Source organism: Salvelinus namaycush, unplaced genomic scaffold (assembly GCF_016432855.1).
Source record: "Salvelinus namaycush isolate Seneca unplaced genomic scaffold, SaNama_1.0 Scaffold141, whole genome shotgun sequence".
Classification (NCBI taxonomy): Eukaryota; Metazoa; Chordata; class Actinopteri; order Salmoniformes; family Salmonidae; genus Salvelinus; species Salvelinus namaycush.
The window spans coordinates 163,458-189,402 of NW_024058131.1; the positions used below are offsets into that span (position 1 = coordinate 163,458).

General features: G+C 41.5%; 2 protein-coding genes across 3 annotated transcripts; both read right to left on the reverse strand.

Moving 5' to 3' along the window:
• On the reverse strand, positions 1 to 4,184 carry LOC120036656 (serum paraoxonase/arylesterase 2-like). The gene is made up of 9 exons (XM_038983039.1): positions 4,029 to 4,184; positions 3,427 to 3,497; positions 3,191 to 3,246; positions 2,899 to 3,067; positions 2,520 to 2,646; positions 2,014 to 2,214; positions 1,525 to 1,606; positions 878 to 1,006; positions 1 to 493 (listed from the first exon to the last, which is right to left on the reverse strand). Exons 1-9 carry the CDS (start codon positions 4,103 to 4,105, stop codon positions 320 to 322), a joined length of 1,086 nt encoding a protein of 361 aa, XP_038838967.1. The 5' UTR covers positions 4,106 to 4,184; the 3' UTR covers positions 1 to 319.
• A 1,504-nt stretch (positions 4,185 to 5,688) lies between these two features.
• On the reverse strand, positions 5,689 to 25,259 carry LOC120036657 (casein kinase II subunit alpha-like). Of its 2 annotated transcripts, XR_005474592.1 has the most exons (16): positions 25,152 to 25,259; positions 24,319 to 24,415; positions 24,002 to 24,076; positions 22,561 to 22,689; positions 22,308 to 22,419; positions 22,086 to 22,187; positions 19,815 to 19,865; positions 19,644 to 19,703; positions 19,253 to 19,336; positions 18,850 to 18,960; positions 18,563 to 18,664; positions 15,555 to 15,655; positions 15,004 to 15,152; positions 8,816 to 8,905; positions 6,674 to 6,847; positions 5,689 to 6,628 (listed from the first exon to the last, which is right to left on the reverse strand). XR_005474592.1 is itself a non-coding variant. In XM_038983040.1 (15 exons), exons 4-15 carry the CDS (start codon positions 22,659 to 22,661, stop codon positions 6,744 to 6,746), a joined length of 1,167 nt encoding a protein of 388 aa, XP_038838968.1. In that variant the 5' UTR covers positions 22,662 to 22,689; positions 24,002 to 24,076; positions 24,319 to 24,415; positions 25,152 to 25,259; the 3' UTR covers positions 5,689 to 6,743. The 2 variants fall into 2 exon arrangements, 1 of the variants encoding a protein (XP_038838968.1); XM_038983040.1 differs by having other exon boundaries at positions 5,689 to 6,847.
• Positions 25,260 to 25,945: the final 686 nt, after the last annotated feature.

Consider the following 25,945-nt stretch of genomic DNA (forward strand, 5'->3'; position numbering starts at 1 on the left):
TTATCTTTGACATAATTTTGTCAACTTTATTGCAAATCTAACTTCCTGTGATTAGACAGAGCGTGCAATGAATGAACGTCAAAATATGTTTTTTACTTGGCAAGTTGAACCCCACAGGCCACGGCAGAATTCAGTACGGCACAACATTGAGGAACTTTCAGCTAGATATATATTATGTAGAACAGACATCCCTCCCTGTCATATAGAGTAAGGAATCTTGTTAACTCTATTCATTGCATTTCTATCTGCAACATTCAGTATGTTGCACTCTTCCGACCACAACCCACGTCGGATGCCTGTTTTCTACATAGAGCATAGGCTACTGGTCTACCTTGGCTAGATCACAGACCAAGGCTTTCTGGTAGATTGTTCCAATGAGAAGCTTTCCTCCGTAGGGAGCTGCTACAGAGGATCCTATGAGTACACTGCCGTCATCAGCATAGACCTGGGTCACCACTGGCTTCTCAGAGTGGATGTCTTTAATCTGAATCACCTGTGAAAACAATATCATGAAATGTAGATGTATACCAGACAGTGAGCATTACAGAGGTAACGCAATAGAAAGACACCCAGGTCCAGTCCAAGTCTGCTCTAAGACCACTAAGTTCAGTCCATGTCCACCCCAAGTCCATTTAAAGTGGTGTTAGAGTGGACTTAAAGTCCAATCCATATCCACTCTAAGTCCATTGCGCTGGTGTGTTTCCTCTCGTACAGTAGTTGGAATGTACTGTAGTCCAGCAGCTTTTACCTATAGCATAGTAGAGGCGTGAACATGTGAAAACAATGTTGGTGTATAGTACAGAGATACACTGCTGGTATATGATCCAGAAAGCAGTTCACTCAGTAAGTTTCAATAGCACACGGCAGGTGTACGAACCTCAGATCCAGGAAGATCCTCAGGATCATTTTGAAATAGTTTCCAGCCATTAGGGTGACAACCTATCCACAAGTCGCCAGTCTCAGGGTCAACATAAATGTTGTCAACAAGAGAGCCCACTTCCACGACCTGGTGACAAAGAACAATATCACGTAAGCTATAAAAATAGTCGCACACTCTATATATATATATATATGAGTCTCAGGCTCCCAGTAATTTATTGGGTAAAACACCCAACGTTTCGTTATCACTGTGCCTTCATCAGGGCGCCTGAGCAGAGGGTGCCTTCTTCAGGGTGCTTTCTTCAGGACACAGTGAATGCCAAAACATAGTTTTTTTTACCCAATACATTACTGGGAGTTTATAAATATTCGCTGTGCGACTCTCTTTATTTTTAGACATAGTTTATTCGCCGTTAGTCAGCACCTCTACACTAAATCATTTTCTTTGGGTGTGCGCCAGCTCATGCTTTTTAAAATAATATCATGAAATTAGTTCTAAAGAGCCTATTCTGGATTCCGATACACAAGCAATGGGAGAGAATAAACACATCAGATTTAGAAGGCTTTCAACAGAGCAGCATGTTTCAATAGTCCATTTGACTATTTACCAGGTGTAAAACAAATCTGCCATTTCTTGTATTTTACCTTCACTGGGGCCAAACCATTGCTTTCCAGTCGCTCCAAAACATGTATGTTGTGGTCAAATAAGTCTGCCACATATATGTGCCTACATGAAAACATAAATAGTTATGTTACATCACATTAGTTACATCAACAGATCTTATGTCAACATGTGATATCCACTCTATAATCAAACACTTAACAGGTTTGACTGTCCATATGGACAGGATTATTGAACTGTGTGAACACATGACAGTACTCAAAGCGCTTTGAGATTCTTTATGTAATGTAATTATTTTTTTAATTGTAATTTTATCAGACACCCTTATACAGAGCGACTTACTGAGTGAGTGCATACATTTGAGTACTTTATTATTTTTAAATGTCATACTGGTCACCCGTGGGAATCAAACCCACAACCCTGGCGCCATGCTCTACCAACTGAGCTACACGGGACTGAATACTTGAATAGCACTATAGAAGTCGAATACATTATTCATCTAATTATTGTACCTTTTGTCAGGTGAGATGTTGATGCCATTGGCCATGTAGAATCCCTCAGCCACTACTTTGACCTCTTCAGGGCTGTAATACACAACGTTAGACCAGGGCTGAGCCAGAAGTACCTCCAGAGTATTCAGAGTGCCTCCACTGAAATAGCGATCGTTGGTGGCATAGAAGCTCTCCACTCCCACAGCCACAATGTCATTCACACTAAGAGAAAACCACAGATCAACTTAAAACACGATTTACTCTAAATTGCATATTAAAGAACTGTTGGATGCATAACAACATTACAAAACAAAAATGAGCACTAGTTTGTGCTCAGTTCAAATGTCCCTAATTTCTCCAAACTCTCAGTCTTGAGAGTATCCAAGTTTAAGAGGATAGGCTACATTTCCATATTGTTACCATGTAATTAACACTTTTAGCCCCGCTGTAATATGAAACTCTACCGACAATCTAGGTAAGAAACCAAATTGGTTTGAAGCAATGACATGACTTTAGCTCTTGCATACCTGTGAAGGAATTCATGCTTTATGGTTTTCACATAGACAAGGGCGTGGTCCTCCTCAACAAACAGAAAGATCTCCACTTGGGTTTTTTGTTGAGGGTGATTGACCACAAACAGGTATACTGAGTTATCTGGAAAGTGGAGAAAACATTCAGCTCAATCAATTGATCCGTCTTGTGTTTTTGACAGTTCTCTTTTCACACAAGAGAAGATTGGGAAGAGCAGCAGATGCATTTCAAAACCTGTTTCAGTCCCAAAATGGCACCCTATTCTCTATATAGCGCACTACTTTTGACCAGAGCCCTATAGGGAATAGTGTGCCATTTAGGGAATACCCTATTCCCTAAATGCCATTTGTGACACAGATTATGGGTTTTATTTACCCGTCTCATCTGTGTATACACTGATTCCATGTGGATTGAAGGAGTCCAGGTCAAAGCCTCTCCCCATGCGGAGCTCCACTGGTTTCATCCTAGAATCTTCACTCATATCAAGGGTATACATCTTTCCAGGGGCATCTGAATAGGATGGCAATAAAGGATCCTTCAAGCCCTGGTAATTCCAATAATATTAAGATTAATATTAGGACATGTTAGATAGCCTAATAGATTTATTTGCAACTACATTTTTTATGTTGCGTGTTTCATATAGGGCCAAGTCAATGTTGTAACTCACAGTGCTAATAATAGCAAGTCCATTGGGAAGTATTGTGAGGTCCTCTGATCCGTACTCTGTCAGAAATCAAATCACAAGTGTTTAGATATGGCTTTACAGGCAAATAACGTTGTACAGTTACTTCATATAATACCATTGAACATGTGGCATAGAGCTTATGGAAAGGCATGCCTTTTATATCCATGCCAGCAGTGTTAAAGTTCCCAATGTCCTGTACATATGTGTACTGTACGCACCAAGGCTTTTGATTGGATGGCAGTTTGGGAGGTGGGTTTGGACAAGCTTTCTGGAAGCAAGAGTCCTTTTCCTGCAATGTAAAATAAGGTTCATAGTTACATCCCTTCAAACTCCAGAATAACACTGCAATTTCAACACTGTAGTTATGACTTAGGGCATTTTTATGTGTCTATGTACAAACAATCATAAATATAGCCTAGTCAGCTATCACATCTTGTATAGCCTCCAAATCCAATTATATCCTCAGACTACTGTAACTTGAGCATTGAGATCATATGTATGTCTTCATAGGCTGACAAAGGCCATGCTTGGCACACAGTATCGCTGTTTGTCAACAACATGTAGTGACACTCAATCTCTCAATTTATAAGTTCAGAAAAGTGAAAATAACTCAAACCATTATTACTCAGTAATAAACCACTGGCTAAAAAAGGAAAGTTAAATAGAAAAACAGGTTAGTTGGCTTATATTGCTTGTTGTCAACAAAACAACTTTTTGAGGTTGCTAGCAAAAATACAAAATTGGCTAGCTAGCTACTATAACAGCTAGCATGCATTTTTATTACAGCTAAAAAAGCTACACCTACATAAACACAGCCTACCTTAAGTTAATAACTCTCTCTCCAACAAATGCTGATAAAGCAGCAACAAAAAGTGATATGACAACCAGCTTCCCCATTTTGAATAATTAGATAGTAGTAAATTGAGCAACTTTCGAGAACTTCACATGTTCTGTTGAAGATCTGCACGTCTCAGCCAGTTACGCCCCGCCCGGAGGCGACCCCTATCTCCCGCAGACACTCACTGAGCAGCAACAATGAAAATGTAGTTAATGTAAAATGTTAACATGAGCAGTGGCTGATGTCAAATGTTGCCACTGAATGTGTGCGATGTGCATTCCAATGTTGTGTATAAACTCTGGGTGCCTAACAGGGAGCGCTTTATTGAAGCCATCTTGGTATTCCTTCTCCGTTGTAAAATAAATATTTTGGTAGCTATAGAAATGCATGTATTAATGTCTACATTCGTTTGTGACATGTTTATTCTATTACAGACACCTTCATGCATACTTTTAAATCATATTATGTGAGCTAAACATAAAAATACAAAATGAAAAATATATTAAAACATTTCCATAAAGTTTTTTTTTTTAGTACCGTTACTGTCCACACTACAAGAAAAAAAATACTTAAATACATGCATTTTTTTCCTTGAAACACTGAATTGAAATAGTGTAGAATTCCATTCATTCCTATGGAGGACTTCTCCCACTGGGGAGAGCCAATATGGCCGACTGGTGGCTTCAAAGCCTCTCAATGGCCAATACAGAGGGTCAGCAATCCAGGGCTTAGATACATTATTGGTGCATACACTGTACTGATGTCAGTGATATAGTAGACTTTTCCTTGGTACCCGAATATTTAGGAAATTACCTTACATTATAGGCTATTCAATCAATTACAGACTCTCCCCCCAGAACCAATAGATCATATTTTAGGACAATAGTGAATTTGATTTTAAAATCTCAATCTGCACATGAAAAGCTGAAATCACTCAGAACAGAATACAACATATCCTGTTATCAATGCAGTAGTGGACATCAATCACAATATATCCTGGTATCAACGCAGTAGGAAGGTGGCGATAGGTCACCATGCAACAATGCTCAATGTGTAATACTGTTGTGTGAGAAACATTTTTTGGCTTTTTTCCTTGAGACAAATAAAACGCTGAGTAACCCAATTAATTACCCCTTCTTGAACTTGAACACCAAAGTACTCATTCTCAGTTCAATCTGTGTGCAAGGTCCAAACTATTTGATATTTTACAAATTCCATTGGCATTAGTGCCAGTGAATTTAAGCTCCTCTCAGTGCTAGAGGCGTCACTACAGACCCTGGTTCAATCCCGGGCTGTATCACAACCGGCCGTGATCGGGAGTCCCATAGGGTGGCGCACAATTGGCACTGCGTCGTCCGGGTTAGGGGAGGGTTTGGCTGGGGTAGGCTGTCATTGCAAATAAGAATTTATTCTTAACTGCCTTGCCTAGTTAAATAAAGGTTAAATAAAATAGAAAACATTTGTTGTTTAGACTCCATTACATAATACGTTAGGCTGGGCTAGTTTAAATGAATTAATCTGTCTGTGTTGCTTTTACACCAATCTAACCGTGCATATATTTGCCAGGGTTTCTACAGCATCAATGTCTGTACATTTCACAAAAAGAACAGAAAACATACAATGATAAAGGAATATTCATACCTGCCTGTTTAAAATTGTTTATTTATGAAGTCGATTATTTTTTGCAAGTGATAAGACTCCTCCCAAAATAAAAACCAAAAGTTACAAAATTGCCTATGTATTCAAAATCATGTGTAAGAGACCGCATTAAAAAACAAACAAACATGTATACAGAAGTGAAAGTAACACCAAATTGGCAAACTATTGACCCTGTGATAGTCAGCATTTGGTGCATGCAACCTAACAGTTACTGTAGAGTATCTACAGATGTTCAATCCAAGTACGATAGCTTCTAACAACTTCAAAACACCGGTAACTCCTGCACTTAACAGTAGTGTGTGAGCAACTATCCAGCACTGCCAAGTGGGGGCTACATCAGAGAATCCTGTCTCGTTTTGTGAAGTTGTCTACAGGTTCAGTGTATTGCAACAGCAGGAATCCCCAAACAAACTGTTTCAAGCTAGACTGTATATTTGGGACATACAAAATAAATGTTATTATCCATTCTCTTCTTCTTCATCATCATGTCTACATTGTATTAGAATTCCTAGACCAATCATCCAGACAGGTGCGACAATAAAAAATGTCAAGTCCAGATCTCAAAATATAACTGAACAGGGAAAAGCAATTTCAACATATTTTCTCCGTCATTCTTCTCAACGTAATAAAAAGGAAACCCACGGGCCAGGCCAACACATAGTATAGAGTGGGGTGGGCTGAACCGAACCACAGGCCCACACAAACATAGGTGAGGAGGTCCCATGAGGTGGTGGTGGTTTCAGGGCTGTGCTCCGGTGGCTGATGGGAGGTGGTGGTTTCAGGGCTGTGCCCCAGTGGCTGATGGGAGGAGGTGGTGGAGGTTTCAGGGCTGTGCCCCGGTGGCTGATGGGAGGAGGAGGTGGAGGTTTCAGGGCTGTGCCCCGGTGGCTGATGGGAGGAGGAGGTGGAGGTTTCAGGGCTGTACCCTGGCAGCCGCTGGGAGGAGGAGGTGGAGGTTTCAGGGCTGTGCCCCGGCAGCCGCTGGTGGAGGTTTCAGGGCTGTGCCACGGCGGCCGCTGGGAGGAGGGGGTGGAGGTTTCAGGGCTGTGCCCCGGCCGCTGGGACTTGTGGGGCCAGAGTGTTGGGGGCAGAAATGACAGGTGATCCAGTGTTGTTAGCCAGTGCCTTTGTGGAGGTGATACCTAGAAGAGATAGTGGACACATTCTCACCAATGACTCCTACTGTCAGTACACTTAATGACAGGAAGTAAAAGAAGAGAGCAGTGTGATCTATGGTCAGGAGTAGGGCTGTGGCGGTCACACAATGTCATCAGCCGGTGATTGTCAAGCAAATAACTGTTGGTCTCACGGTAATTGACCGTTAATTAACAAACATATTTAGCATCTCCTGGCTTCCACACATAGCCTTCAGGCCACTAATGCAGACCTTAGGAACATTTACATTGTAAAAAGTCTAATAAATATAGCCTACACCATCACAATAAATCGTTTATTTATTTTAGACAGGTCTAAAGAAACATGATATGAAGAAAATGTAGTCTATTTCTTAAGAAGAGAATAGCATACTCTGAGTTGTCCTTATGTTAGGTCCAAATGGCTGTGGGCTACACTAGTTCATTTAACAGACAAGATTTGCTTAGAATTCCGTGGCATTATTTTATAGTATGAAGAATACAATTGAACAAAGCTGAATAAAATATATTCTCCAAATGATTTGAGGGAGTGCGCACATGCGGATATTCTGTGTTGAGTGATTAACAAAGAAATAGGTACTCCTATTTGCTTAATTTAGAGATATTAATGTAAGTTTAGTTCTACAAATGTTGGGCTATATGTTTAGATGTTTAATACATTGCAAGGCTGCATGATGCGACTAATGATGATTTGAAAAAAAGTAACTTGAAAAGGCATGAGCTCTGCTTTGTTTTTTGAGCAGGCTGTACACACTACATCAGTCTCTCATTCACAATTTGACAAGCACTTGATAATGCCTCGATTTTCACGGCGGCATCCCCTTTGAGGCCATAATGCACCCTAAAGAAAATCTATTCTCAATAACGGGTTCGGGTCTTTCTCACAGGCTATAAGTTAAGACAAACACATCGTGGACGCAACTGCACGCGTCCTTATCCAATTCAGAGGTGAAGACATTAGAAGAACTGTCCACATTTACTTTTAAATCAGCCAATGAGATGAGTCGGCCTAACGACAGCAAAAACACCAACCTATGTCAATCTACTATCCCCCATAGTACAAAAGTTGACATATTCTATTCTGTGCAAGATACAAATGTTCCAAACATAGTCTGGGACAGTTATGGGATGCAATAGATCCCAAATTAATACAACCACTAGTGTCAAAAAAAGTATTTTTACGCAATGTGGCTGACACAACAGATCAGAACGTTTAGCTTAAAATGTTGATAAACTATTAGGCTATTTCTTCACATTATAAGCGCAGCAATGCACACGTCATCTATGCACTTAAATAGCGGATGGAGGACGCTTTTCCGTGATTCATTTTCATGCCAGCCAGGTAGGCTATATTCCTGTTGTAAATATAAACAATGTGCTTAATATTAGGAAAGTTGAGAAATAAATAAAATAGGCCTAGCCTATAGAAAGCTGACGGGATCCTCCTCTATTTAGTAGAGGCCATCACTCTGTTTTCTCGCACAATTGCATAGCCCATAGAAATGTTGCGCAACATGAGCTCATGGGCTCCCATGAAGTGTTTGATTAGATTTTCGATTTACATTGATGTCAGAGTAATTAGAGGGACAATAGAGTGCTGAGTACCAGGCAGTTAGCAAGTTTAGTAGGCTACTAATGACCAGCAGCAGCATTAGAGCTTGGAGAAGTCTAATTACTGTGACTAAACAGTCATGTGGAATTTGACTGCCGGTAATATGGTCACTGCAACAGCCCTAGTCAGGAGTACTCACCACAGATCACAAATAAAACAGTGGTGTTGGGAAACCATTCAATCAATATACAAAGTGTAACAATAACAGCACATCTTCCCAGGGACCCTATACCCTAAATAGTGCACTACTTTTGATAGGGCCCAATGGCACCCTATACCCTAAATAGTGCACTACTTTTGACCAAAGCCCTACGGAACTCAGAATGCAGTGTTGGATGACTTACCTGCCATCATACTGGAAGAGCTGACTGGAGTGGAGCTGGTAACCATTCCTCCAGGAGTGCTGCCCCTCCCCTGATCTTTAACAACGGGGTCTGGCATCAGAGAGAGACAATCAGATATCTTCTAAATCAACACTCATTAACTCAATCCACCGACAGCTATGATTCCAACACTCATTAACCCAATCCACGACAGCTATGATACCAACACTCATTAACCCAATCCACGACAGCTATGATACCAACACTCATTAACCCAATCCACCAACACTATGATACCAACACTCATTAACCCAATCCACCGACAGCTATGATACCAACACTCATTAACCCAATCCACCGACAGCTATGATACCAACACTCATTAACCCAATCCACGACAGCTATGATACCAACACTCATTAACCCAATCCACCGACAGCTATGATTCCAACACTCATTAACCCAATCCACGACAGCTATGATACCAACACTCATTAACCCAATCCACCGACAGCTATGATACCAACACTCATTAACCCAATCCACGACAGCTATGATACCAACACTCATTAACCCAATCCACCGACAGCTACGATACCAACACTCATTAACCCAATCCACCGACAGCTACGATTCCAACACTCATTAACCCAATCCACCGACAGCTATGATACCAACACTCATTAACCCAATCCACCGACAGCTATGATACCAACACTCATTAACCCAATCCACCGACAGCTATGATTCCAACACTCATTAACCCAATCCACGACAGCTATGATACCAACACTCATTAACCCAATCCACCGACAGCTATGATACCAACACTCATTAACCCAATCCACGACAGCTATGATACCAACACTCATTAACCCAATCCACGACAGCTATGATACCAACACTCATTAACCCAATCCACCGACAGCTATGATACCAACACTCATTAACCCAATCCACGACAGCTATGATACCAACACTCATTAACCCAATCCACGACAGCTATGATACCAACACTCATTAACCCAATCCACGACAGCTATGATACCAACACTCATTAACCCAATCCACCGACAGCTATGATACCAACACTCATTAACCCAATCCACCGACAGCTATGATACCAACACTCATTAACCCAATCCACCGACAGCTATGATACCAACACTCATTAACCCAATCCACGACAGCTATGATACCAACACTCATTAACCCAATCCACCGACAGCTACGATACCAACACTCATTAACCCAATCCACCGACAGCTACGATACCAACACTCATTAACCCAATCCACCGACAGCTACGATACCAACACTCATTAACCCAATCCACGACAGCTATGATACCAACACTCATTAACCCAATCCACCGACAGCTATGATACCAACACTCATTAACCCAATCCACGACAGCTATGATACCAACACTCATTAACCCAATCCACGACAGCTATGATACCAACACTCATTAACCCAATCCACCGACAGCTATGATACCAACACTCATTAACCCAATCCACGACAGCTATGATACCAACACTCATTAACCCAATCCACGACAGCTATGATACCAACACTCATTAACCCAATCCACGACAGCTATGATACCAACACTCATTAACCCAATCCACCGACAGCTACGATACCAACACTCATTAACCCAATCCACCGACAGCTACGATACCAACACTCATTAACCCAATCCACCGACAGCTACGATACCAACACTCATTAACCCAATCCACGACAGCTATGATACCAACACTCATTAACCCAATCCACGACAGCTATGATACCAACACTCATTAACCCAATCCACGACAGCTATGATACCAACACTCATTAACCCAATCCACCGACAGCTATGATACCAACACTCATTAACCCAATCCACCGACAGCTATGATACCAACACTCATTAACCCAATCCACGACAGCTATGATACCAACACTCATTAACCCAATCCACGACACCTATGATACCAACACTCATTAACCCAATCCACGACAGCTATGATACCAACACTCATTAACCCAATCCACCGACAGCTATGATACCAACACTCATTAACCCAATCCACCGACAGCTATGATACCAACACTCATTAACCCAATCCACGACAGCTATGATACCAACACTCATTAACCCAATCCACGACAGCTATGATACCAACACTCATTAACCCAATCCAGCGACAGCTATGATACCAACACTCATTAACCCAATCCACGACAGCTATGATTCCAACACTCATTAACCCAATCCACGACAGCTATGATACCAACACTCATTAACCCAATCCACGACAGCTATGATTCCAACACTCATTAACCCAATCCACGACAGCTATGATACCAACACTCATTAACCCAATCCACCGACAGCTATGATACCAACACTCATTAACCCAATCCACCGACAGCTATGATACCAACACTCATTAACCCAATCCACGACAGCTATGATACCAACACTCATTAACCCAATCCACCGACAGCTATGATTCCAACACTCATTAACCCAATCCACCGACAGCTATGATACCAACACTCATTAACCCAATCCACGACAGCTATGATTCCAACACTCATTAACCCAATCCACCGACAGCTATGATTCCAACACTCATTAACCCAATCCACCGACAGCTATGATACCAACACTCATTAACCCAATCCACCGACAGCTATGATACCAACACTCATTAACCCAATCCACCGACAGCTATGATTCCAACACTCATTAACCCAATCCACGACAGCTATGATACCAACACTCATTAACCCAATCCACGACAGCTATGATACCAACACTCATTAACCCAATCCACCGACAGCTATGATTCCAACACTCATTAACCCAATCCACCGACAGCTATGATACCAACACTCATTAACCCAATCCACCGACAGCTATGATACCAACACTCATTAACCCAATCCACCGACAGCTATGATACCAACACTCATTAACCCAATCCACCGACAGCTATGATACCAACACTCATTAACCCAATCCACCGACAGCTATGATACCAACACTCATTAACCCAATCCACCGACAGCTATGATACCAACACTCATTAACCCAATCCACGACAGCTATGATACCAACACTCATTAACCCAATCCACCGACAGCTACGATACCAACACTCATTAACCCAATCCACCGACAGCTACGATATCAACACTCATTAACCCAATCCACCGACAGCTACGATACCAACACTCATTAACCCAATCCACGACAGCTATGATACCAACACTCATTAACCCAATCCACCGACAGCTACGATACCAACACTCATTAACCCAATCCACGACAGCTATGATACCAACACTCATTAACCCAATCCACCGACAGCTATGATACCAACACTCATTAACCCAATCCACGACAGCTATGATACCAACACTCATTAACCCAATCCACGACAGCTATGATACCAACACTCATTAACCCAATCCACCGACAGCTATGATACCAACACTCATTAACCCAATCCACCGACAGCTATGATACCAACACTCATTAACCCAATCCACGACAGCTATGATACCAACACTCATTAACCCAATCCACGACAGCTATGATACCAACACTCATTAACCCAATCCACCGACAGCTATGATTCCAACACTCATTAACCCAATCCACCGACAGCTATGATACCAACACTCATTAACCCAATCCACCGACAGCTATGATACCAACACTCATTAACCCAATCCACCGACAGCTATGATTCCAACACTCATTAACCCAATCCACGACAGCTATGATACCAACACTCATTAACCCAATCCACCGACAGCTACGATACCAACACTCATTAACCCAATCCACCGACAGCTATGATACCAACACTCATTAACCCAATCCACGACAGCTATGATACCAACACTCATTAACCCAATCCACGACAGCTATGATACCAACACTCATTAACCCAATCCACCGACAGCTATGATACCAACACTCATTAACCCAATCCACGACAGCTATGATACCAACACTCATTAACCCAATCCACCGACAGCTATGATACCAACACTCATTAACCCAATCCACGACAGCTATGATACCAACACTCATTAACCCAATCCACCGACACTATGATACCAACACTCATTAACCCAATCCACCGACAGCTATGATACCAACACTCATTAACCCAATCCACCGACAGCTATGATACCAACACTCATTAACCCAATCCACGACAGCTATGATACCAACACTCATTAACCCAATCCACCGACAGCTACGATACCAACACTCATTAACCCAATCCACGACAGCTATGATTCCAACACTCATTAACCCAATCCACCGACAGCTATGATACCAACACTCATTAACCCAATCCACGACAGCTATGATACCAACACTCATTAACCCAATCCACCAACAGCTATGATACCAACACTCATTAACCCAATCCACGACAGCTATGATACCAACACTCATTAACCCAATCCACCGACAGCTACGATACCAACACTCATTAACCCAATCCACGACAGCTATGATTCCAACACTCATTAACCCAATCCACCGACAGCTATGATACCAACACTCATTAACCCAATCCACCAACAGCTATGATTCCAACACTCATTAACCCAATCCACGACAGCTATGATACCAACACTCATTAACCCAATCCACGACAGCTATGATACCAACACTCATTAACCCAATCCACCAACAGCTATGATACCAACACTCATTAACCCAATCCACGACAGCTATGATACCAACACTCATTAACCCAATCCACGACAGCTACGATACCAACACTCATTAACCCAATCCACCGACAGCTACGATACCAACACTCATTAACCCAATCCACGACAGCTATGATTCCAACACTCATTAACCCAATCCACCGACAGCTATGATACCAACACTCATTAACCCAATCCACCAACAGCTATGATTCCAACACTCATTAACCCAATCCACGACAGCTATGATACCAACACTCATTAACCCAATCCACGACAGCTACGATACCAACACTCATTAACCCAATCCACCGACAGCTACGATACCAACACTCATTAACCCAATCCACGACAGCTATGATTCCAACACTCATTAACCCAATCCACCGACAGCTATGATACCAACACTCATTAACCCAATCCACCAACAGCTATGATTCCAACACTCATTAACCCAATCCACCGACAGCTATGATACCAACACTCATTAACCCAATCCACCAACAGCTATGATTCCAACACTCATTAACCCAATCCACCGACAGCTATGATACCAACACTCATTAACCCAATCCACGACAGCTATGATACCAACACTCATTAACCCAATCCACCGACAGCTATGATACCAACACTCATTAACCCAATCCACTGACAGCTATGATACCAACACTCATTAACCCAATCCACGACAGCTATGATACCAACACTCATTAACCCAATCCACTGACAGCTATGATACCAACACTCATTAACCCAATCCACGACAGCTATGATTCCAACACTCAAACTCTCTGACGTCAAGAACAGACCGGTATGCCTTCTTTCTTTTTTCCCCAAAACACTTGAGCGTGTCATCTGACCTAGTTCTCCCATGTCACCCGGTTCCTCCGCACACGCCACTTGCTTCCAGTCGAAGCTGGCATCACCTCCAAGACCCTGATGCTTGCCTACGCAGCAGCAAGAGGAACTGTCCCTCCCTACCATCAGGCTTATTTGAAAACCCTACATCCCAACCTGAGCCCTCCGTTCCACCACCTCTGGTCTATTGGCCCTCCCACCCATACTTTGAGGGAAAGTGTACTTGATATGATTGTGATGTATTGTTGTCTCACCAAACGATCTTAAGATGAATGCGCTAATTGTAAGTCGCTGTGGATAAGAGCATCTGCTAAAGGGCTAAAATGTCAAATGTATACTGTAGTCACATGAACTCCTCTGAAGAAACTGTAAATATCTGTTAAAAAGCCTTCTGCTTCAATGTGTTCAATGGCTGCATGAGAATCCACTGAATATGAACCTTCTTTTTTAACAACAAGTACTTAAAAAAAAAGTGTATTGTATTGAGGCATAATTTAGCACCATAATCTTAAGATCAAGTGAGGGTTCTAGCACTGAAACATTCAGTTAGGCGTCATATGCAGCAGGCCTATATCTAGAAGTCTGAGTGGAGGCGGAGGGGAAACTCACAGAAGTATGGGTGTTCCATAGCCTCCCGGGCCGTGAGGCGAGCGTTGTGGTCGTAACGCAGCAGCTTGTCCAGGAAGTCCAGTGCCTCGGTGCTCACCAGGTGCTGGTTCTCACTGTGCACAAACCTCTCCCACCTCTTACGGGAGTGTCTGGAGAATGGACCAGGAGAGAGAGCTCAATACATTAAATCAAGTCAACATTCATTCAGAGTGTAGATTCACAAAAAACATTCTCTCAATACACTTTACAAAGAAGTTTGGGGAAAAAGGAGACAAAAAAATAGGAACAAGTCATATCAATAGATGGAAAGATACTAGTGGCCAAATTGACTGTACCCATGAGTACTCAAATTGTCATGTCTGAGGGGCTTTCGCCATTCAACTCTTTCTGTTTCTATGGGTCAATATATTGGGCATTATTAACCTGAATTACTCAAGGCAGGGGTCAGGTATAAATTGACATTCACATTGTGTATTTGGACCATTTGGTAATACATTCTGAAGCCCAGTTCTGTTGAAGTAATCTGACGATGAAATGTTGGATATTCTTACCTGCCCAGAATGTCATTAAACCGTGGGTCTAGTTCAATGTTGTACTTGTCGATGTAGTCATACAAGTCCTCTGTGCCGAGGACTTTAGCGATCCGTACGAGCTGGAAAACAGAAACAGAACGTTTTAGAGGGAAGACAAACTAAAACAAAAGCCTAAGGCCTAAATCTGGAATTCAACTGGCAGTCAAGTAAGAGGGCTAGAAGTATGCACTAAATATCAACCATCAGCCTTGTTGTACAGACTGTAGTCTCATCATGATCAACACATTGTTTGAGAGTTGTTCATCAGCCTTGTTGTACAGACTGTAGTCTCATCATGATCAACACATTGTTTGAGAGTTGTTCATCAGCCTTGTTGTACAGACTGTAGTCTCATCATGATCAACACATTGTTTGAGAGTTGTTCATCAGCCTTGTTGTACAGACTGTAGTCTCATCATGATCAACACATTGTTTGAGAGTTGTTCATCAGCCTTGTTGTACAGACTGTAGTCTCATCATGATCAACACATTGTTTGAGAGTTGTTCATCAGCCTTGTTGTACAGACTGTAGTCTCATCATGATCAACACATTGTTTGAGAGTGGTTCATCAGCCTTGTTGTACAGACTGTAGTCTCATCATGATCAACACATTGATTGAGAGTGGTTCATCAGCCTTGTTGTACAGACTGTAGTCTCATCATGATCAACACATTGTTTGAGAGTGGTTCATCAGCCTTGTTGTACAGACTGTAGTCTCATCATGATCAACACATTGTTTGAGAGTGGTTCATCAGCCTTGTTGTACAGACTGTAGTCTCATCATGATCAACACATTGTTTGAGAGTGGTTCATCAGCCTTGTTGTACAGACTGTAGTCTCATCATGATCAACACATTGTTTGAGAGTGGTTCATCAGCCTTGTTGTACAGACTGTAGTCTCATCATGATCAACACATTGTTTGAGAGTGGTTCATCAGCCTTGTTGTACAGACTGTAGTCTCATCATGATCAACACATTGTTTGAGAGTGGTTCATCAGCCTTGTTGTACAGACTGTAGTCTCATCATGATCAACACATTGTTTGAGAGTTGTTCATCAGCCTTGTTGTACAGACTGTAGTCTCATCATGATCAACACATTGTTTGAGAGTTGTTCATCAGCCTTGTTGTACAGACTGTAGTCTCATCATGATCAACACATTGTTTGAGAGTTGTTCATCAGCCTTGTTGTACAGACTGTAGTCTCATCATGATCAACACATTGTTTGAGAGTTGTTCATCAGCCTTGTTGTACAGACTGTAGTCTCATCATGATCAACACATTGTTTGAGAGTGGTTCATCAGCCTTGTTGTACAGACTGTAGTCTCATCATGATCAACACATTGTTTGAGAGTGGTTCATCAGCCTTGTTGTACAGACTGTAGTCTCATCATGATCAACACATTGTTTGAGAGTGGTTCATCAGCCTTGTTGTACAGACTGTAGTCTCATCATGATCAACACATTGTTTGAGAGTGGTTCATCAGCCTTGTTGTACAGACTGTAGTCTCATCATGATCAACACATTGTTTGAGAGTGGTTCATCAGCCTTGTTGTACAGACTGTAGTCTCATCATGATCAACACATTGTTTGAGAGTTGTTCATCAGCCTTGTTGTACAGACTGTAGTCTCATCATGATCAACACATTGTTTGAGAGTTGTTCATCAGCCTTGTTGTACAGACTGTAGTCTCATCATGATCAACACATTGTTTGAGAGTTGTTCATCAGCCTTGTTGTACAGACTGTAGTCTCATCATGATCAACACATTGTTTGAGAGTTGTTCATCAGCCTTGTTGTACAGACTGTAGTCTCATCATGATCAACACATTGTTTGAGAGTTGTTCATCAGCCTTGTTGTACAGACTGTAGTCTCATCATGATCAACACATTGTTTGAGAGTTGTTCATCAGCCTTGTTGTACAGACTGTAGTCTCATCATGATCAACACATTGTTTGAGAGTTGTTCATCAGCCTTGTTGTACAGACTGTAGTCTCATCATGATCAACACATTGTTTGAGAGTTGTTCATCAGCCTTGTTGTACAGACTGTAGTCTCATCATGATCAACACATTGTTTGAGAGTTGTTCATCAGCCTTGTTGTACAGACTGTAGTCTCATCATGATCAACACATTGTTTGAGAGTTGTTCATCAGCCTTGTTGTACAGACTGTAGTCTCATCATGATCAACACATTGTTTGAGAGTTGTTCATCAGCCTTGTTGTACAGACTGTAGTCTCATCATGATCAACACATTGTTTGAGAGTTGTTCATCAGCCTTGTTGTACAGACTGTAGTCTCATCATGATCAACACATTGTTTGAGAGTTGTTCATCAGCCTTGTTGTACAGACTGTAGTCTCATCATGATCAACACATTGTTTGAGAGTTGTTCATCAGCCTTGTTGTACAGACTGTAGTCTCATCATGATCAACACATTGTTTGAGAGTTGTTCATCAGCCTTGTTGTACAGACTGTAGTCTCATCATGATCAACACATTGTTTGAGAGTTGTTCATCAGCCTTGTTGTACAGACTGTAGTCTCATCATGATCAACACATTGTTTGAGAGTTGTTCATCAGCCTTGTTGTACAGACTGTAGTCTCATCATGATCAACACATTGTTTGAGAGTTGTTCATCAGCCTTGTTGTACAGACTGTAGTCTCATCATGATCAACACATTGTTTGAGAGTTGTTCATCAGCCTTGTTGTACAGACTGTAGTCTCATCATGATCAACACATTGTTTGAGAGTTGTTCATCAGCCTTGAGAGACTCAATTCTTCTCACCTGGTTGTAGACAAACCAAAACACAACCAAAATACTTACAATCCTACAGAAAGTTGCAATTCAACTGGCAGTCAACTAAGAGAGCAACAAGACATCCACTTGATAGCTCAAATCCGTGCTGTTGTAGTAGAGACTGGTGCATCAGGATTCAATATCAAGACAATGTGATCAGCACCATGAGAGACAATTGTACCTGGTCGTAGTTGTCGTGTCCATGGAAGAAAGGCTCCTTCCTGAAGATCATGCTGGCCAACATACAGCCCAAACTCCACATGTCTAAACTGTAGTCATACATCTGAAATAAAGAGAGAGAGGGGGAGAGAGCTGTGCTTAAAACAACCATGACTACATTACTATACCAACTTACACCTACATTACTATAACTACATTAACAACATGCTACTATAGATTTGTGGCCAACTAGACTAGTTAGTTTCATGTTTATAACTAGTCTTGTCAGACTGTATTGAGTGGTCTCACCTGGTAGTCTACCAGCAGCTCAGGTCCTTTGAAGTAGCGCGAGGCCACTCTCACATTGTACTCCTGGTTAGGGTGGTAGAACTCTGCCAAGCCCCAGTCGATCAGGCGGAGCTACAAGAGAATAGTCATTATTGCTTGTGTTTTTTTAGTTAATAATAAGTTCTAATTCCTAATTCTGAGTTCTAAGTTCTAATTCTGAGTTCTAATTCCTAATTCTGAGTTCTAGTTCTATGATAATAACATTATTAATACACAGGTCTTATATAGAGCTTTTCTAAAACCCAAAGACGCTTTACAATAAGCAACAATAAGGAAACAAAAACGTCTAACAAAGTGGGCTGGTTAATTATGGTAGTGATCCAAGCTATAGTAACAGAATGAAAGTAGGAGACTGAATCCATACCTTTCTGTGTTCATGATCAATCATCACATTGTGTGGCTTGACATCTCTGTGCATGATCCCCATACTGTGACAGTAGTCAAGGGCCTGAGAAGAAACAATTAGGTCATGGTTTAAACTAACAGTAGTCTAAATGCCAGATGTATCATTGGCATCTGAGATTTAATATGATTTATTAGGATCCCCATTAGTGGACGTCAATGGAGACAGTTTGTCTTACTGGGGTCCGACATAACAACACAGACAAAATACATACATGTAAAAACATGAACATGTGGTGTGTGTGCATCTATCAGTTACACATACGTCAGTACAAACACACAACAAGTAGGTCACATGGGGGAGAGGCGTTGTGCAGTGAGGTGTTTATTTGTTTTTTGAAACCATCCCTTACCTTCAAGATTTCAAACATGTAGAACCGTATGTCGAAGTCTGATAAAGTTTGATACAGTTGCTGAAATACAGAGAAAAAAAATCTATCAAAATGAGATGGCTGGACATTGGTTCAGAATGTAACGTTAATTAGAATTCTGTCCAGACAGATGAACATGGTCTCTCTCCTCACCTTGAAATCAGTGTTGTTTACATGCTCAAAAACCAGCGCGGGAGTTCGAGACTGAGAAGACATAAGAAAAGGCATGAGGAACTACAACAACTACAATCAATCACTGAACCAGAACACACAAAAAATAAATTTGAAAAAAAGAAGAAGAAGAATCGGGATGGTAATACGTTTTCAATGTAAACTCAAATGATTAAAACCAGGTATAAAGTAGAAAAGCGCTATATTTTAAAATAAGATAATCTTTGACAACTAACAACCACCAAAATAAAAACTAGACAGTCAGGGAGAATAAAAAAAATTCAAAAAAAATGTCATGGCATTGATTTTCTATAATATTTGAGTATCTCAGATAGCATAAGAACAAGACATAGGCCATGGCAAAATGTGTAGAATTACAGGAAATTAGCTTTAAAACTGCACATCTTCTCACAGCCGTTTCCAAAATGTGTTGAATTGCAGGAAATTTGCTTTAAAACTGCAATTGTTCTCTCCGCCCAATGACAATATATGTAGAATTGCAGGAAATTAGCTTTAATACTAGTGATGCACCAATATGACATTTTTGGCCGATACCCGATATTTTCCTTGCCGTTTTTGTCTTTGCGTGTCAAATAAGCTTGTTGACCAATCAGGACCTGAATATGACTGCACGTCAAATAATAATTTAACGCGTTCATTAATTTTTTACGTAGTTATTACACTATCACTCGTATTTCATGTCACAACGATTCATCAATACGTATGCTATGAAGCTGGTAAAGTTGTCTCATGGTGCTGGTCATGAAAAAAAAAGCTAGCTAGCTTATGGATGCAAACAATGTAATTCTTTCCCAAAAACATAGCAAAACGTCATCATCTGTTTCAGTAGCTACCGTTAGCTAGCTAACTATATAGCTACGTGTCATCATCTAAAATAAGAACTGTCTGATAAATTAGGGTTATTTGATTAATGTTGGTCAGACCCATCTATGTGAAGCTAGCCACAATAAGGATTAGCCACAATAGTGAACTTTGTGGTTAGCCTTTAAAATAAAAGTATGGCATAATTCTATTTGTATTCATTTGCATCACAGTCAATGACATACTTTTATTTTGAAGGCAAAGCGCAAATTCCACTATTGTGCCTAATCCTTATTGTGGCTAGCTTCACAACACAACCTGGTCTGGTTGAACCTCACTAGCCAGATGAAGCTACCTGGCTGCTTATAACTTTAGCTAGCTATTTATTTTCAATGACTGAAGTTAAATTTCAATAGGCGAACAACAAGTGGCAACCTAGCTAATACTTACTCACAAGGATTCCTAAATCATTGCTAAGAATAATGAAAATGACTGCAGTTTCTACTGGTCATTGTTTTCAGGCTGGTTGTATTGGTGCTAGCTAGAAGTTGCGGTTGAACAAATTATGCTTTATTACCAACACAGTATTGTAAACACATCGTTCGTGGCCGGTGTTTGCTGACTTTTTTTGTACAGCTTTGACAGTGCTACTGTATCTTTTTTGACACGCAAAGACCCAAACGGCATTCCATAGTATGTATGTCGTGAAGCTAATAGCAGTGGCGCTATTACTGTGTAACTCCGGTAGGGCAACATCTGAAAAAAAGAGCAATTGGAAGTGTGTACCGGTGGTCGACCAGTCGGCAAAAGCCAACATCACCCACGACAGAGAACGGTTGATTGTCAAGGGCAATGAATTCCATTATCTTGGCTTTTGCGTTTGAGTTGTCTCACTGAAATTTTCTTACTCTTTCATATGACCGCTCGATCCACACAGCAGACACTGTGGGCTAGGTTAGGAATGCTGTGTTGCACGTGTAGCGCAACATTTTACGTGGCGTCATTACGTCATGTACCTACGTTATATAGGTATGCACGGTAGCTTTGACATCGGTTTTTAACATTGGCTTTAAACTAGACATCGGGCCGATACCGGTGTTGGCATTTTTAGCTAATATTGGCCGATTCCGATATGTTCACTGATATATCGTGCATCCCTATTTAAAACAGCAACATTTTATCTCTGCGGCTAAGAGGGCCTCTAAAACGGCGGCATTGGCCACGCCCCGCTAACTTTGCCACAGCTGCTGAAAGAAATCCTAGAGGAAACTCTGGATGGAGGTAGCTGAATATGAACCACAATGTTTCTGCTTAGTGATTGAGCAACAGCCATTGTCCAAAAGGCACAAATAAAACGAGCATATGGTTGTGTTATGATTTACACTTTACTAGGACAGACTTATAGAAATTAGGATCATGAGCTCTACTCACCACAGGATCCTTGACGATGTCTAAAAGTGAGATGATGTTGGGACCGCCTCGCAAGTTCTCCAGAATCTTGATTTCCCTCTTGATTTTCTTCTTTTTGACTGGCTATTGACAAACATAACAAAATACCATCAGGACTTCATACAGTACGTCTCTTTGGCGAGGAGCGATATTTGAGTTAGGGGATAAAATGCCAATACTAAAATCAATTAAAATGGTACCAACCTTGAGTATTTTGACAACAACCTTCTCATTGTTGGTGATATTTATGGCTTCAAACACCTCACTGTATTTGCCTCGTCCTAGTTTGCGCACCAGCTGGTAGTCATCTTGGTTCCTACATAGTCAGAGAAGTGGCAAGCAATGTGATGGCTTGACAATTTCAGCTAGGTAACACCAACTAGAATCTAACACACATACCAGAACATGCAACAGAAAACAATGTGTTCAGCTTTTGAACCACACACGCACTACGTACCCCCATTCCACCACATGGGACTCGTAGTCCCAGTACTCCCGAGGCCTCTGTGTGTTCACATCAGGGTAAACTCGAGAGCGGCTTGTGACAGAGCCGGACATATTATACACAGGATGTTCTCTGGATCACCTGGACATAGAAAACAGACACACCTATTATAATAAAAACAAACATGATAGGGGTGGTGTATGTGAGTCCACATACACATCACACTTTTAATGTATTTTTTGTGGCCCCTCCACCCCCCCGAAGGACAAAAACAAACTTTGTTTTTACAGCTTTTTCTTTTGTGGTTACAAATATATATTTTTTTACAGTAGTTACATACCAAAAAATTAAATAATTTGATATACATTACATCTAGATAGATAGTACTTATACATTATAAATTGTGTTTTAGTCATAACTATTATATAACATAAGCTTTTAATCCCACCCCTCAGCTACTCTCAGTTCATCCCGCCTATCTCCCTAACCCCACCCCTCAGCTACTCTCAGTCCATCCCGCCCATCTCCCTAACCCCACCCCTCCGCTACTCTCAGTCCATCCCGCCTATCTCCCTAACCCCACCCCTCAGCTACTCTCAGTCCATCCCGCCTATCTCCCTAACCCCACCCCTCAGCTACTCTCAGTCCATCCCGCCTATCTCCCTAACCCCACCCCTCAGCTTCTCTCAGTCCATCCCGCCTATCTCCCTAACCCCACCCCTCAGCTACTCTCAGTCCATCCCGCCTATCTCCCTAACCCCACCCCTCAGCTACTCTCAGTCCATCCCGCCTATCTCCCTAACCCCACCCCTCAGCTACTCTCAGTCCATCCCGCCTATCTCCCTAACCCCACCCCTCAGCTACTCTCAGTTCATCCCGCCTATCTCCCTAACCCCACCCCTCCGCTACTCTCAGTTCATCCCGCCTATCTCCCTAACCCCACCCCTCCGCTACTCTCAGTTCATCCCGCCTATCTCACTAATCCCACCCCACCGCTACTCTCAGTCCATCCCGCCTATCTCCCTAACCCCACCCCTCAGCTACTCTCAGTCCATCCCGCCTATCTCCCTAACCCCACCCCTCAGCTACTCTCAGTTCATCCCGCCTATCTCCCTAATCCCACCCCTCAGCTACTTTCAGTCCATCCCACCTATCCCCGTAAACCACCCTCTGATGATTTCCATGTGCCATATATTTGTCAACTGTGCTGTTTCTAATAAATTCTGAACCTATCTAATCGATATCAACGAGGATCCATATATAAGAACTATATATAACCATAGATGGAAAATTACGTGACTGATTGAAAGTAATGTAGACAAATGAATCATTCTGTTTGGCATACTGTTGGCATCAGGTATTTGACTGCTGTCTCGCTTGACTTGGCACAGTAGGCCTATAAGACAGTGTGATTGATCACTGTGTGAATGATTGATCACCATGTGAATGGTACCTTGGAGGTTTCCTCCAAGCTGCAGGTGACAGGTGGGGTCGCTGCAGAGCTGATGCTACGTTGGTTTGGTCGAGGCTGCAGGATAAAACACACAACAAGATGTTGGCTAGCTACATATTTTAGTCAGGTAGCCATCATGATATGGGCAGGTTTCCCAGACACAATTTAAGACCAGTCTTGGACTAAAAAGTATGCTATATGGAAATTAATTAAGTACAGGACTAAGCTTATTCTGTGTTTTGGAAATCGCTGACATACTCGTCAAAGTTATACTGGTCAAAATTTTCTAAGATAATAGTTTGCTAAAATCAACAAACCTGATTGTTGTAGTTGTTAAGGAGGACATCCAACCAGTCTAATCAGGGGGCACAGGGCTCAGTAGAGTCATCACTAGGATTCCCACTGTCATATGCCCTGTTGAAAGACATAACGTTACATGTGATTGATTTAGTACAATACTTGGCCAAAGAGTCTCAACTCAACCTCTCTGACTTGACTCAAAAACCTGTCACTGCTTACGAGCTTTATTTCTATGGTATTGTGTAACGGTCTGTCAAGTGTCAACAATGCTGAAAATCATTCACTGTATGATGAAACCGACCAGAAACATCTGTGGTGCACAAAGCAGTTTCATTATGATAACCAGTGTCCGGCAGGGACCCACACGGTTTAATCATCTGTGGTGAAACTCCCTCGAGACAGTCACACACGCACGAGCCATGGCCTGCACATGTAGCTAACTAGCTCGCGCTAGCTGCTTCCATGATGAACTGCACCGCACCAAAAGCCGGATGGGAATACTAGGTTAGCTAGCTAACTAACAAGCAAATGTATGCTATAGTTATATTCACGAAACATGAATTGCTGGGTAGTATTAGCTGACGTACATACGTTGAAGATTGCTAGCTACCACAAGCTACAAAATATAATTTGTTTTCAGAAGCAAAAAAGTGACAACGGAGTGCATTAGCGAGGCAACTGGCTGACAACGCCTTAGCTAACATTCTGTGGGCTACCTTGATAGCTAATGGTAGTAAAGCTAAACATACTTATGTATGCTTTATGTGTATTTGTCTTATATGCAATAACATGCAAAGTTGACTCAAAACAATGGCCATCTCACGTAGGTAAATAAGCTAATGTGTATTACCTCTCGACGTTGTTGGGACATCAATATGGCGATGCTTGGTTTAGCGGCAATGTGCACCTCCATTCCTGTGAGGGGCGCTGTGCTTTCTTTGTGTGGAAAATGGGAGAGAGAAAACACGAGGCTGTACTTCTCTGAAAACCTTTACTGACACCTAGTGGTTAAATGTGAGAACCCCTGTGTCACAATTCAATCCTAATTATATTATACATATTATATATATATATTTCACTGTGCGCCATATTGCCAGAAGTTTCGACATTAGATAGGGGTGGTGTATGCGACTCCACATCCACATCGTACTTTAATGTATTTTTGGGGGGGCCCTCCACCCCCCCCCCCCCTCTTCGAAGGACAAAAACAAACTTTGTTTTTACAGCGTTTTCTTTTGTTGTTACATGTAAATCATACACACACATTTTTTACAGTAGTTACATAGCAAAAATAAAGTAATTCGATATTTTTATATAAATGACATCTAGATAGATAGTACTTATTCATTAAAAATGTTTATAGTCATAACTATTATAGAACATGAGCTTTTAACCCCACCACTCAGCTATTCTCATTCCATCCCACCTCTCCGTAAACCACCCTCTTATGATTTCCATGTGCCATATATGTGTGCTGTTTCACATACATTCTGAACCTATCTAATCGCATAGATTGTAAGTTAAAGATAAATATTCTTACTAAAGTTATTATTATATTGTTGATTGATTTACTATGGTCGTACTTCCTCCATAGTTTTTTTTTGTACTTCCTCCATAGTTATTTTCCACAATATAAATCTATGT

Bases quoted from the DNA above. Each gene is read 5' to 3' on its own strand.
- LOC120036656 (XM_038983039.1), bottom strand. From the start codon at position 4,105: ATGGGGAAGCTGGTTGTCATATCACTTTTTGTTGCTGCTTTATCAGCA. The intron at 3,498-4,028 runs GTAGGCTGTGTT...TTTACATTGCAG, and splicing joins GAGAGAGTTATTAACTTAAG to GAAAAGGACTCTTGCTTCCA. The intron at 2,215-2,519 runs GTATGCAAGAGC...GTTTTCTCTTAG, and splicing joins AAGCATGAATTCCTTCACAG to TGTGAATGACATTGTGGCTG.
- LOC120036657 (XM_038983040.1), bottom strand. From the start codon at position 22,661: ATGTCCGGCTCTGTCACAAGCCGCTCTCGAGTTTACCCTGATGTGAAC. The intron at 19,704-19,814 runs GTGAGGAGAGAG...TCTGTATTTCAG, and splicing joins TAAACAACACTGATTTCAAG to CAACTGTATCAAACTTTATC. The intron at 15,153-15,554 runs GTAAGAATATCC...TCCATTCTCCAG, and splicing joins TTTAATGACATTCTGGGCAG to ACACTCCCGTAAGAGGTGGG.